This window comes from Suncus etruscus, chromosome 17 (assembly GCF_024139225.1).
Source record: "Suncus etruscus isolate mSunEtr1 chromosome 17, mSunEtr1.pri.cur, whole genome shotgun sequence".
NCBI classification, from domain to species: Eukaryota; Metazoa; Chordata; class Mammalia; order Eulipotyphla; family Soricidae; genus Suncus; species Suncus etruscus.
In genome coordinates this window covers 32,431,988-32,447,118 of record NC_064864.1, presented here as the reverse complement: position 1 = coordinate 32,447,118, position 15,131 = coordinate 32,431,988, and the positions used below count along the sequence as shown (strand labels likewise).

The 15,131-nt window shown below is 40.6% G+C and overlaps 1 protein-coding gene across 1 annotated transcript; it reads right to left on the bottom strand.

The window, feature by feature from the left end:
• Positions 1 to 593: 593 nt before the first annotated feature.
• Positions 594 to 12,442, bottom strand: C17H10orf53 (chromosome 17 C10orf53 homolog). The gene is made up of 3 exons (XM_049790763.1): positions 12,346 to 12,442; positions 1,491 to 1,610; positions 594 to 658 (listed from the first exon to the last, which is right to left on the bottom strand). The coding sequence occupies exons 1-3, from the start codon at positions 12,440 to 12,442 to the stop codon at positions 594 to 596; spliced, it is 282 nt and encodes a 93-aa protein (XP_049646720.1).
• Positions 12,443 to 15,131: the final 2,689 nt, after the last annotated feature.

Genomic DNA, 15,131 nt, shown 5'->3' with positions numbered 1-15,131 from the left:
TTTACTATATGCTATTCTGCTACTTTTTGATTTATAATTTTCAGCATTATCTAGTCTACTGCTTTAAATATTTGCTCCACTGGAAGTAAAATTAAATCTGTGGGAAAGACCTCATTTTCAAATATCAATTTCTAAATATTGACAATAATTTTTGGTTTATAGTCTCAAAGGTCTTCTTCTTTCCCTACCCTCAATCTTTAATTTTCCCTGTTCCTGACTCTTCACTTGCTATAGAATAGATTCTCATGTGCTTCTGGCAACTATGTGTTATTATTAAGGCCTGGTACATGGTTATTAGATTGCTTCTTATTATTTCCTTCAGCTCATTGTGTACTTGATATTGGTGGGTTCTCCCTGTGGATTGAGATGGAGAGTTGTCAAAATCATGGGGTTTTATTATTTTCGTGGGCCCCTTTTCCTTGTAGCTTGGTGAGAATTCCTATGTTGTGCAGCTGGAAGGACAGACTGGCTTGTTCTAACTGATGGAACCCAGCAACCATGGCCCATAGTAGTCATTTATGTTTGCATCGAAGAATGGCTAGACAGAGGCAGCTGCTGTGGCTTAACTTGAGGTGTCCATTCCTGTGATGAATTCAGTAAGCTTCTAGCACAGCAGTTCTGGCCTCTTCACACAGTGGGTCTAGTTTACCATCACCTCCTAGGAAAATAGAAATGTTTTGGACCAGCTTAATACACAAACTATTTTGTTTTTTGGGGGGCCACATGTAGCTGTACTCAGGGCTTATTCCTTGCTCTCTACTGATGGATAAGATGTGGTACCAGGGATTGAATTAGGGTATCCTGCAATGATAGTACCTCACTCTCTGTACTATATCATCTATCCTTCCCTGTGCTTTATGCACAATTTAATGTCACAGGAGACATACATGTTGTTTACACTAGGGGAGCATTTTCAAAATCCATAGGCATATAAGCAGTTTTAATAGAGCCTTTGATAGAGTATGAGTGGATTGTAAAAGCTTTTACTTTTTGAGCAGAGTGGCCTCAAGATGCTAGCCTGCTAGGACAGAAGCTCTCCAGGGCTAAGTGATCCTTAGAAAGTGGTAGATAATACTACGCCCTACTGGCCTGTTGGCTCTAACTGCCTTAGTGAGCCTAGAGAGAATAGACAAATGGAACAAAAACTGAAAGCAAGTAGTAATAAAAATAGACATATTTGAAGTGCACTGAAAGAAAACCTCAACCAAAGCAATCTATCATTTTTTCAATTTCCTTCCTGTCATTTGAAATCTTGACTAAAATTCTTCCTGATCCTGATGTTCTAGGAAGAAGTCCAGAGTACCAAAACTCTTTTACTCTGTATGAGTGTAGGATATAATTGATACAGAGGACAAGATTTTGAGTAATAAATAGAGTCACAATGAAAATCATCTTGAATCTGGGAATGTCCCACTAAACACTGCAGCCAGAAACTGAAAAATAGGCCCAGAGCAGTCATAATAGGGTGGGCAGGGTGCCAATGGCCTCACCAAACTCCAGTTCTTGGATGTTGCAGTGGAAGACAACTTCTCCATTAACTAGGAGTTCTACAATATTCTGGTCTTCTACCTCTTCTAGGGTGATCTGGTGCCCATCTTCGGTCAGCACAGCTAGAAAAGGAGAAGAGTAGATGATGTGCAGCCTACACCAGAATAACCCAATAGTTAGAGATTCTCAGGAATAATAGCAGCTGGCAGCTCTCCAGGGGTTCATGGCTGGGCTTATATAACATAACCCTGTAGTCTGCTATTTGGTGCTGGTTCTGAGGGGTCTCAACTTTCCTGGTAGTATCTTCAGAGTCTTAGCTTCAATTAATGCACATCCATATAAACTGTCAACTAGCTTTCTCTAGGAAACATTTTTGAGTTGTGTGTGTGTGTATGTGTGTGTGTATGTGTGTGTGTGTGTGTGTGTGTGTTTTAACAGAGATGATATTCAACATTAAAGGGAATGAAGGGGATAATGTTAAGTTCCTATTCTGCTGATAGAAATAGAATTTGGTTACCTTTTTACTAGTACATGCTCTATACCTCCAGTCTCAAAACAATTAAATTAAAAAGGAATTCCAATCTTTTTTGGGGGGGGCCACACCCATTTGATGCTCAGGGGTTACTCCTGGCTAAGTGCTCAGAAATTGCCACTGGCTTGGGGGGGACCATATGGGACACCGGGGTTCTTTCTTGGCTAGTGCTTGCAAGGCAGACATCTTACCTCTAGCGCCACCTCACTCGCCCCGGGATTCCAATCTTTTATTGGGGGGATTCCAATCTTTGACCTATGAATTTGTACTTATCAATAGCCCCTAGAAAGTATACTAATAAACGGTTGAGTTAAGTAAAAAATGATAAATTTCTGGACTCTTAGACCACTATGTGATTATTAAGAGTAACAGGAAAGAAAATTAGGGTAGAGTAGAATATAAATTGGGCAAAGGTATCCCTCAGGTTGATATTAAATGTAGTGCGCTCATAACTTGCATCAAGTTTATATATTATAATTATATATATTTTATATATAATATAATTTATATATTATATATTATAATTTACAGTGCAGTGTGATATCAAAAATAAAAAAATATTTTTTACAAAGAAAAAAATTAGGAATACTGGCAGATGTTTATATTAAAATGTTTTTTTTGTTGTATTATAATAACAAAATATTGTCAATGACTTAAATATTTAATCATTAAAGTCCAAGAAATGGTGGAAATCTATATAATGAGTTTTTTTAGCATTTATAAATTATTTTACATCATTTTAATATTAAAAATATGGGCATATATAAAAAAGTAAAACACGAGTTAACTATTGATTTAAATGTATACATATATATATTAAGAAAAAAGAAGAAAATACCGAATGGTTATAAACTTTCTCTTTATTCTTCCCTAATGGTTATAAGCAATTTACTTTCTTTTTTTTTTTTTTTTTTTTTTTTTTTTTTGTGGTTTTTGGGCCACACCCAGCGGTGCTCAGGGGTTACTCCTGGCTGTCTGCTCAGAAATAGCTCCTGGCAGGCACGGAGGACCACATGGGACACCGGGATTCGAACCAACCACCTTTGGTCCTGGATCGGCTGCTTGCAAGGCAAACGCCGCTGTGCTATCTCTCCGGGCCCGCAATTTACTTTCTAGTAGTTAAAAACTTTCTCTTGGGCCCGGAGAGATAGCACAGCGGCGTTTGCCTTGCAAGCAGCTGATCCAGGACCAAAGGTGGTTGGTTCGAATCCCGGTGTCCCATATGGTCCCCCGTGCCTGCCAGGAGCTATTTCTGAGCAGACAGCCAGGAGTAACCCCTGAGCACCGCCAGGTGTGGCCCAAAAACAAAAACAAAAACAAAAACAAACAAAAAAAACCCAAAAAAACCCACAAAAAACAAAAAACTTTCTCTTTATTCTCCCCATATTTTTCAGATTTTTGAAAATAATCAGGAATACATTTGGGGGTAGAGTAATTTAGGCCACATCCAGCTGTGCTCAGGGCTTACTCCTGACACTTTACTCAGGTATCACTCCTGGTGGTGCTTCTGGTACTGATACTGAGTGGTACTGAGTAATACTCAGGTTTTACTTCTGATGGATATTGAGCACAGGTAGGCAGTGTGCAAGACAAGCACAGTACACACTACTATCTCCTCCCCCCATTAAATAAATATTTTTATAAAAACTAATGAATTAAAGTGCTATGCTTATCTTCAAAATCTGAATTTTGCTGATTACATACAACAGTTCCTTCTTTAAAGCTTAAACACTAAAATAGTAAAATTTATTTTTTATTATTAAATTTATTCTACATTGTTAAATTATTCATTTTTAAATGTATTCCCTATTGTTAAATGTATTCTCTATTGTTAAAATACAAAGGTTTATGAAAATTTATTTGCAAATAATAGTAAAGCTGTATTTCTCCCAACATTTAACCCCTCAACGTTTTTCTTCAATAGTCATCTTAAAATATTGGCATGAGAGTAGGTACTTCTATCACTGTTTTTTGTGAATTCAAACGTTGGTGGGATTTTTTGCGTTTAGATGGAAAGAGAAATTTCATTGGTGGGGCATATTTTTTAAAGTTTTAGAATATTCATCAGTCCTACATGAGGAAATCAACATTTGTATCAGTTAATTGCATTTAATTATAGAAACAATTGTTATTTTCAAATGCTGGCATGTCCACTTCTTCATCTTTCAATCAGCTCAAGAACATCCAACCACAACTGTGAATGTTTTAATTGTGCGATTTTAATTTCACTTCTGGAAAGGAACTTGAGAAAGCAACTCAGCAAGCATCTCCATTAACAAGATAGCACTTCCTGGGCACCCAGTGGTGGCCCTGATTGACCTGGCATCAGCTAACACCTCTGCAGAATGCTGCATCTTCTTGAACACATTTCTGAAACATTTCTGAAACAAGGAAATAACTTGGTGTAGACCAATGACTTATTCAAATGATGCAATCTGGCAGTTTGAAAAGGCTATTGGGAATATTTGGGAAGCATATAGTCAATCTATAGGTAGGGATTTTAACTAGTAACAAGGCTCCCCAACAGTTTAAAGAGATACAAGTGAGGAGGGAGCAATACCAGTGAGCAAGATGAATTTTCAAACTTGGCCTTACATTGTCCTAATACTCTTTGTACATAGATTTCAGAGAAAGAAAAAAAATTAGGGATATTTTCCCTCCACTCTTACCATTTCCCCCCACCTTTCCACTTTCTCACAATCCCAACTTTCAATCCTGGAGGTTTCTGGGAAAAGGGGAAGTGCAGGGTCTGTGGCTAGTTGCAGTAACTGTCTTTGAGGGGACCTATGAGAAGAATCACTAGGAAGGTAAGCACTTGCACCCCACCAAGGCTGACCAGATTCACTCTAGCACCCAGGAGGAGAGGCTATTTTGTGAGGCTCATAATACTGTCTCAAGGCACAGTTCATCTGAGAAAAAGGATTTGAGCACTGAGGTCCAACTCTGTGGAGGTGGGAATGCTGGGTAAAGGGCGTCTACTGGGTAAAGGGCAAATGAAGCCCAACTGGAAAAAAGCCCCTTGGGGTATGTCCCTTCTCCTTCCCTCCCAAACTCTTTACTCCTTCAAGGGCACATCTGTCCACAACCCCTAACAGGCAGCGGATTTGAGTAATGGTTCTGGACACTCCAGCACATTTTTTGGTTCCTGAGTGACCTAATCTGATTGTTATTAAAACAATAAGTCATCTGGGGCCGGGCGGTGGCGCTCGAGGTAAGGTGCCTGCCTTACCTGCGCTAGCCTAGGAGACGGACCGCGGTTCGATCCCCCGGCGTCCCATATGGTCCCCCAAGCCAGGAGCGACTTCTGAGCGCATAGCCAGGAGTAACCCCTGAGCGTCACCGGGTGTGGCCCAAAAACCAAAAAAAAAAAAAAAAAAAACCAATAAGTCATCTAACTTATGTTGTCTATTCACCTATCCCCATCTTATCAGTACAGGATGTGCTGAGCCCAGCAGTCAAGTGATCAGAGTAGGTTTAAGGGATCAGACATGGTGAAGCACCGGGATTCCTGCAGCTCATTCAAATGCCATTTCTCTACATGGAGGAACCATTTTTTCCCTATGAGCTGCTGTGGGGTTGTCTATTCAAAGAAAGGTCAGATAAATATACTTTATGCAACAAAGTCTTTGTATAGGCAGTAGCTAAACACCAGCATAAATCAACTAGAAGTTGTAAGGCCTCCCGCAGAATGCCTGCCTCTTTGATGTGGCATCTCATTCTTCATGGGGGATCTGGATAAACCGAAGGGACACAGAAAATCTCCTTCTTCCCAGTGCTTAGGAAATTGTGGGCCATCTGTGAGTGATTTAAACACTGCTAGTAAGGAAGACAAAGTCCACCAGCACACATCTCTCCCTTCTCTGCAGGACCAAGATGCAATGCTGATGACCATTATAGGGAAGGTATAGCTGGGGGCTGCAGGAGGAAATATAAAGCATCTTAGCTAAGTCAGGGCAGATTTTATTTATGGGTCTGCTTCCAGTCCTTCTAATCCTTCCTGTTCTTTTAAATTGGCCACTTTTCAGACTTACATATATCAGAAAAAGAGTAACCACAGCCAGGGCAATTAATTAGAACTTTTTGTTGAGCATTAGTTAGCTCAGTTTCTTCAAATTTAGGCCAGTGTAGAGACATTTTTGCTGAGCGCTTTTAATTCATAGGTAATAAAGAAGGAACAAAACCTTTTTTCAGATTGCTAAAGGCATAGTAAGTTCAGGAAAGATTAGGCCTATTTCCAAAGCCAGCAGGACTTTAGGAAATGATAAAGGGTTATGATTTTTGAAGAAATACATGGAATTCAAATGCAGATTTTTACCAAGAAGGGCCTATGAATGTGCTGCTGTGCTTGCTGAGATGTTAGTGTTGGGTTTAAAGAATAAAGTGGTGGGTGGTCTGGGAAACGGGTTGGGGGAAGGTGCTGGGAGACAATGCTCCTGCTTTGCTTTTGTTAACATTCTGGCATTTGTCACTAGCTGTCCACGAATATTGGCTGCCATATTATAGGAATTATCATTCAGGGATATACAAAGCTAACTTTAAAAATCAACCACCTGCTGATACCTTGCAATACTCAAGTCTCCTTCAACCATAAAAATTCTCCCCTCGATCTCCTTAAAACTCTCCTTTCCCACCCCTACTGCTTCAAGAGCTGCATGCACCCACTTGAGCTGCTTCCATATCTCTGCCCACTCCTTCCTTCTCTTGTAGGGTAGCTTGTGGGCCCTTCTCCTGACTGTGCTCAGAGGCTAAAATCATCATCCATACTTCTAGGAGTTTGTCTTGCTCTCCCCATAACTCACTGCTCATTTATACTCTGATCTGCCTCTATTTTTGCTTTCTAAAATACTTCTGCTGGTTTGAAACAACAGAAAACATAATTTTTTAAACTCTAAAGTTGTTATAAATGTAATGCAGATCCAGGTTTTTTTTGCCTTTTCTCCCTTAAAATGGTAGAAAAGAACAAAATTTTCTAAATCACATACAAATCTCCTTTTCTTTCCCATGGTCTTTTCTTTTTTTTTTTTTTTTTTTTTTTGGTTTTTGGTTTTTGGGCCACACCAGGCGGTGCTCAGGGGTTACTCCTGGCTGTCTGCTCAGAAATAGCTCCTGGCAGGCACGGGGGACCATATGGGACACCGGGATTCGAACCAACCACCTTTGGTCCTGGAACGGCTGCTTGCGAGGCAAACGCCACTATGCTATCTCTCCAGGCCCCTCCCATGGTATTTTCTAATGTAAAGAATTCATGAACAAGGTTGTGGACATTCAGCTCACTCATTGCAATTCATGCACTCATTCCCTTTGTTGGTTGTTTCCAGTTTACTATTATCCAAAACATGTATATCTATCATCTATCTATCTATCTATCTATCTATCTATCTATCTATCTATCTATCTATCTATCTATCTATCTATCTATCTATCTATATGTAAAACAGAAAAATAAAGTAGCTGGTTCAGTGTTTAGGCCCTATCAAGTTCTACAAGTTATAATGCAGAATTAGCCCTCCTATCCCAAGTCATATGAAAACATTTTTCAAGTTCACCAACCATAAATTTATCATTTTTGGTTCAGTTTCTTCTTTAGAATCTCCTCTAATTTGTCTCCTGTTTCTCAGACTCTGCTACCTCTGTGCCTCACAGGGACTATAGTCTACCCAGCTCATTTCTGCAGCCTCCACAGTCTCAGCTCCTGTGGGTCCTGCATTCACTCTAGATAGGTTTGTTTTTAACTAATACTTCTCAACCTAACTATGCCAGACACAGGTCTAGGTATTGGAACACAGTGGAAAACAGGACAAGAACCAGCTCCCTGAAGCACATATGCCATTCACAGGAGAGAGGGGTCAAAGCAAAACTTGGCAGACATTATTATGTTCCATTAAGGAGAGTTCTAAGGAGAGTAATGGGGGGAAGATGGGGACTAAAGGAGAGTAGGCAGAGAAGGAAGTGTTGATATCTTTTGCTTTGTTTTTGTTTTTATTTCTGATTTTCAGTCCATATCTAGGGGTGCTAAGGTACTATTCTAGGCTCCATGCTTGGGGGTTGTGCCTGATTGGGTGGGGACCGTGTAATGCTGGGCCTCAAGTTTGTGCTCAGCCTATTGATCTATTTCTCCAGTTCCAGTATAGACATTTACAAGGAATGTGTCTTTTGAGAAAGACTGGAAGTCTAAGAGTAGAGAAGAAGGTGATGCAACAATGCCTAAAATATAATTTAAAAAATGTAAACAGGGGAACTTAAAATAACAACTATGCAGAAATGGGTGAGAGTGAAGTAGATGAGTAAGATACCTGGGGGGGGGTCTCCTGTGCTACAGGAGTTGAATGGTAGGTTAGGTTAGGCTGTAGAGATGAATAGAACAGTGAATGAAGCTACAGGATGGCTAGTGATGAAGTGAAAGAGGTCAGGGAGGTCACTAGGAGCCAGAAAGGCTACTTTTATCTTGAGTCAGCCGGAAGTCACAAGAATGTTTTTGGGTATGGGCTGTACCCACTCAGGTTGAAGGGTGTCTACCTAGCCTTGGTGCTGAGAAGTGACTGCAGAGGGAAAGAGTGGTCACTAGTTGCTCTGAGAGGAGGCCCAAACAGTGATTCAGACAGGAGTGTTGATGGCAGCTAGGATTAGAAGTGGTGAGAAGGGTGGTCAAATTCTGTCTGGAGGCTCAGAAATGGGAAGGTGAGGGAGGCAGAGGAGAGATGCCTGAAAGGCTTTAGAACTGTACAATAGAAAGAAGGAAGCTGCTAGAAGGGCTGGTATGGGGTGAGGATTCAAAGGCCAGCTTAGAAATTTGGCCCAAAAGTGGGGCATGCACTTGGCTTGCACACAGCAGACCCTGGTTTGATACTAGGCTTGCTCCTGCCTCTATACTAAGAAATTACTTCTGGCAGTGCTTGGAAGACCATCTGGGATGCCCAATTCCAGACTGAGCACATGCAAGGTAAGAGTACCTGCTGTACTACCTCTCTAGCCCCTAGAGCTAAATTCTAACTATTGATTCTTCTTTATTTCCCCTTCTGGTTTTGGGGCCTTTTATTTTTCTTGTCTTGCCTTAAGGCTTGGAGGTGTCTTAAAGAGAGGAAGCCCTGTTCCCAGTAAGGACACATACTTTATAAATAAAACATATTTTATTCACAGAATTTGGTTTAAACTGTTCTAGCCTGTCTGAGGGCTTCCTAGATTTTTGACACTGGTTCTTGTCTTTGTTTCATTAAACTTGAAACTTACACAGGGTATAAAAGCTATGAATATATTCTAAGGACAATGGAAAACCTATAGCTGTCTGGGGAATAAAAGACTATTAAAAGACAAAATAAGCCTCCTAAAGCTTGGGGAAAATGCTGAAGGAAGTGTTTCTTTTTGAAAAATAAAAGACACGGGCCCGGAGAGATAGCACAGCGGCATTTGCCTTGCAAGCAGCCGATCCAGGACCTAAGGTGGTTGGTCCGGTGTCCCATATGGTCCCCCGTGCCTGACAGGAGATATTTCTGAGCACACAGCCAGGAGTAACCCCTGAGCACCGCCAGGTGTGGCCCAAAAACCAAAAATAAAATAAAATTAAAATAAAATACAATAAAATAAAAGACACTATGTTAATAATATCCAGAGACAATAGAGATGAGGGCCAGGAGGATGAGTCCATTGTAGGAAGCTTGCCACAAAGAGCTGTAAGTGCTGTTAGAGTAGAGAAAGTTTCTTTATGACAATGATAGTTGAAACTGATCATTCTGAACAAGAACTAGTGATAAAAATGACATGCATGGAACCCCTTTATCAACAATAGTGCAAATCACAGTATCAGCAAAGAAATGGAGAGAGAAAGAGAGAGAGAGAGGAGCAAAATGCCTCCCCAGAAGCAGACAAGGGTAGGGATGGGTGGGAGGGAAATGGAGGGACATTGGTGGTGGGTAAGTTGCACTGGTGAAGGGGGTTATACATCCTATGACTGTAACCCAACTATGAACAATTCTGTAAGCACAGTGCTTAAAGAAAGCATTTTTTAAAAAAAGTTTCTTTTTTATTTAAAGTACTAAATTTTTGGCAAAATATTCGCATAGTCATGTAATTTGAGAAATTACGAAAGCTAAGTGCATGCCTACAACAGGATGCAAGTTTAAAATTGATTTGGAAAAATCCTAAGCAATTTTTGGTTTGAGACTATACCCTGCCATGCTCAGGGGTATTAATACAGGCTCTGCACTTAGGGATCACTCCTGCCATGCTTAGGAGAAACCATATGTAGTGCCAAGGATAGAACAAAGGGTTGGCCACATGCAAATGTTTTACTCACTGTGCAATCTTTCTTTTTTTTTTTTTTTTTTTGGGTCACACCTGGCGGTGCTCAGGGGTTACTCCTGGCTGTCTGCTCAGAAATAGCTCCTGGCAGGCATGGGGGACCATATGGGACACTGGAATTCGAACCAACCACCTTAGGTTCTGGATCAGCTGCTTGCAAGGCAAGCACTGCTGTGCTATCTCTCCGGGTCCTCACTGTACAATCTTTCTAGCCCAAGATTCTAAGGTTTCACAGTGTTTGATCTAAAGTAGGAAGCAAAAGCGAAGATAGAATTGTAAATTAAGAAACTACATCAACAGAACAATTAAGTATAGAATGAAAGAGGCTCTTTTGTGTTCTTTATTTGTAGAGCATTCTACCCAAAGGTATAATTAGTATATATTCTTCTCAAATATGCAGGGAACATTCTCCTGAGTATTACGATAAACCATAACGTAAAATTGAAATGTGAAAAAAATGAAACCTTACAGATATCTCTTTTGCCTAAAAATCTACTAAAAATCAGTTACAGAATGCAATCTGAAAAATCATAAATTTGTGAAAATTAAATAATGCACTGTATGCAATGAATTGAAGAAGGAATCACAAGAACGATTAGGAAATATCTCAAGAGGAATTAGAAGAGAGACCCAGCCTATCCAAATTAATAGGATGCAGGAAAAGAAGCTTTCAGAGAAAAATATATAGTTGTAAAAAAACTTTTCTTAAAAGGTCACATATCAGGGCAAGAGCTGATTGAGACCAAGCTTTGTATGCTGGAGATTAGATTTAATCCAAAGTACTCTATGGTTACCTACACACAGAACCTGGAATATCCCTCAGCATTTCTGTGTATGGCCCCCAAAACAAACAACCAAAAATGTGAACTCAATTATAATAATATCTATAATATACTAATAATATCAATTATATTAATATTATCTATAATATCAGTGTGATATTAATTAATAACTAAATTAAATAGCTTCTGGAACTAGAAGAGTAAGAGCAACAAACTCAACTTAGCAAAGGAATGTAATAATAACAATTAGAGTGGAGATAAAATGAATAATTAAAAGACAAAGACAAAAGTATTAGTGAAGCCAAAAGTTGGCTCTTTGTCACAAAAGTGATGAATCTGTAGCTAGCTTAAGAAGAAACAGAGAGATAGTGGAGTGGGTTTGCCTTGTCTGCAGGCTAACTTTGGTTCCATCCTCAGCATTCCACATGGTGCCCTAAGTACCAGGAGTGATTTCTGAGTGCAGAGCCAGGAGTAAGACCTGAGTATCAGCAAAACAAATCAAACAAACCACAGAAGAAGAAATAAAGAGAATTAAAATAATAAATGAAAGATTTTTGGGGACACTTCAACTATCGTATGTTCCTTCAAGGGTCCCACCATGCTTCCCAATACCTGGAAGAAATGGCAACATGTGTTGAGTTTGGTGCATGGATGTATAATCAAGGAATAGATGATCTGACCCTTTGCAGTCACATGACCTAGGAAAATTAACTTATTTCTGTGCACAGTGCTCAGAAAGCCCAAGGGACCCCACTGGCAATTCTCATCCAACCAAGTGATTAAATGGAAGGCCTGAGGTTGCCGTGCTTGTGTGTGTGTGTGTGTGCGTGGGGGGGGCAATTATCAGGGTCACCACTCACTTTCAGGGTTGTACCCATTGATCCTAGAGGACCACTTGGTGCTAGGGATTGGCTGCATGCCCCTTAGCCCCTGTAATGTCTCTATAATCCCCAATTAATGTTTTTGATTCTCAATTTTCTGCTGTGCACAGCAGAACATGTAATCCTATAGGTTAAGTTATTGTAACTTCCCAGCATTCAGTGCCTTCATAACACATGCCTATTTCATCTCTTCTATAGAAGCGGGGGGAAGCCAGAAAAATCTGAAACCACTGTAGGACCAGGGAGGCCCTGGAAAACTTTCTATAGGCGTTGGTAGTTGATTCAAGGAAGAAAAGGGATCTAGGTGGAGAGGGCAGGCTGCTTGCTGAAAGCTGGGATGGGGGCCCTTTGGCACTTTGCTGCCCACCTTGCAGGCCCTCCAGGCGATAGGTGCGGTGCTCCACCCACAGTCCTAATGCGCTGTAAGGCCCATAGCGCAAGATGACGGATGCATTACGGGGCATGCTGGGCCGGTGCTGCAGTGGAGCATGATGCGCTGCTAGGCAACCGCTTACCGTCGGTGCTCAAGAGAGTCCGTGGGCCACGGGGAGGTGGGCGGGGCCAGACGCCTAATCGCTCCCATCTTTCTCCAGCCCTTGCGAGCATGGGGGACTTGGGGACAGGGCTGGTACTGGGAACACTCTTCTTTTTTTCTTTTTCTTTTCTTTTTTCTTTTTGGCCACACTTGGCCCTTCTCAGAACTTTGCTCAGGAGTTCCATATGGTTCTGGAGACTATCTGGGGTGAAGGGGATCCTACCAGATCTGGCCAGTCCCCATACTCTGTGCTATCTCTTTGGTCTATATTACTTCTCCATTTTCTACCTGTTGTGTTGTATTTATAGTTTTCTTTTAAAAGAAAATTTAGTTGGGTATAGTCTTCTTGACCATGATAAAGATGAATTCTTTGTACTATACTATATAGTTTATTAAAAAGATTCCACTATTTGGAACTCCACATGTCTCTGCTATTTCTGCTGCTTCCTGTTCATTTTGTCATATTTCCTAGCTTGTTTAGTTTACTTTAATGTATTAGAAAAATTGTATTAGAAAATTACTTGTGTGATGAGCATTTGAAACTGAGGATGCTATTGTTCCAGCAGAAAATGTTGTGTTTATTTTCTATTATCTATATGTCTGTCTGTCTGTCTGTCTGTCTGTCTATCTATCTATCTATCTATCTATCTATCTATCTATCTATCTATCTATCTATCTATCTATCTATCTTTCTGCTTTTGTGTCATATTCAGCTGTGCTCAAGAGCTACTCCTGACTCTGTGTTCAAAAGTGACCACTGGCAGTGCCAGAGATTCAACCCAGGTCAACCATATACATAACTTTTGTCCTATCTCCTGGCCCCTTTTTGACCTCTTCTTATATGATGTAAGTAATACTCACAACTCAGAATTATCTTTTATAAATTTTAATTCAGATGGAATTTATTTCAAAAGATAACATGTTCTTGGCACATAGTAGGCACTCAATTAAAATTATATAGCCTTTATCGTTGATAATTCATATAGGAAATTGATGCCTATGGGAGTCTCTGGGTGACTTATGTGAAGTGAGGAGGAGAGAAGAAGAATTTTTGAGAGGAAAATATATTGCCTTCTTTCTCCACCTCTGATCATGGGGAGATATAAAATTGTAAGACTTGCTTTTTGTAGGAAAGGAAAGTCAATCTTAGGCCTAAACCAGGCCTTTCAGTTCTGTCACCTTTTGCTCAGAAAAGAATTTCAGGAGAAGATGAGCAGTGAAGTAAAAACAGGTTTTATTTAGAAATTCTTGGGGAGGGGCAGTGAAGAGAGTATATAGATGCTCAAGAGAGAGTGTGGGCTTCTCCAGAAATAGAGAAAGCCTCAAGACACAGCTCAGCATTAAAGTATGAAAGGTCACATCTCAAGAGAGAAGATGCAGGCATATGTGTGTTCATGTATGTGCATGAGCCCACAACACACAGGTGTGTGTACCTCCTTTGATTCAAGTTGACTTTGATAGGGTTTTCCCAACCTCCAGGTAGGGGCGTTCTACCTCAGTCAGAGTGCATTGGTAGGATGGTTGCCCAGAGGAATGGTTTGGAGTAGTTGATGATTATTGACATTTCTTTCCCGTTTTTTATTCTTGCTGGAGAAGCTCCAATAGGAATGGGTCTAACCTTCTCTGGGCCTGCGGAGGTGCAAAGTAAAGGTTATATTAGGCTTTGATCGCTGTGTCTACAAGAGGGACCTGACAATAATGTTTTTAGTAGCTTACGGCCAGTTAGTAACTTCTTCAAAGAACTTTTATACCAAGAACTTTTATTATATTCCAAAGACTCATTGCCATGGGGGTGGTGCGGGGGCTTCCCTACCTGCCTGCTTGCTTCAAAATGACTATGCTGATTCAGTTTCAGCCCGGGATCATTCCATTATGACTTCAAGACTTGACATTTCTGAGTCACCCAAATGGCTTGAAACTGGGCTGCATTCCATGTGGAAGCTGGACTGCATTTGGAAGATGGAGATACTAATCTTCATTTCTATGATGCAGTCTTTCGGCCCTAGCCCACAAGGGAGGTGGTTTGTTTAGAAGAGTTTCCCCTTGGTAATGTTGACTCCAGTTTTTATATGACTAACTCTGCAAATACAAAATGCACCTCCTATTTTATGCTGCCTATTAAAGATCTAGCTGGCCCCAGAGTAAAAAAAGAAAAGCATGCCTCTAAGGCCAGACATATTGCTCTCTTGCTCTCTCATTGATTTTTTGGTAGGGAAGAAGAATAAGAAGTGGGGGAGATAGTCTACTATGCAGTTCTCAGGGAACCTGAGAGTCACTCACAACTTTCAGCCCCCAGCTATAAACTGGCTGGAAGGTGAGTGATAAGGCCTGAGAATACTGTGCTGTTGGAGCCCTGTAATTCACTACTTGGGATGATGCTCAGGGCAACCAGTATTACATACCATGTACTTGAGGGCCTCCAGAGCTATACCTGAAGTTGCTCAGGGGTCCTTCCCTGATCTTGATTCAATTAGCTCTTTCGTGATTTTTGTTTGTTTTAGGGTCACACTCAGTATTTCTAGGGTTTTCTCCTGGCTCTATACTCAGAGATCACAATGCCACACTATTGACATTGTTCAGGGGATCAAACCTGGTCAACCTAATATGCAAGGCAAATC

Excerpts from the sequence above, each read along its gene's own strand:
- C17H10orf53 (XM_049790763.1), bottom strand. The coding sequence starts at position 12,442 with ATGCCCCGTAATGCATCCGTCATCTTGCGCTATGGGCCTTACAGCGCA. Across the intron at positions 1,611-12,345 it reads TCGCCTGGAGGGCCTGCAAG|CTGTGCTGACCGAAGATGGG; the intron begins GTGGGCAGCAAA and ends CTCCTTTTCTAG. Across the intron at positions 659-1,490 it reads CATCCAAGAACTGGAGTTTG|GAGGTGATGGTAAACTAGAC; the intron begins GTGAGGCCATTG and ends CTATTTTCCTAG.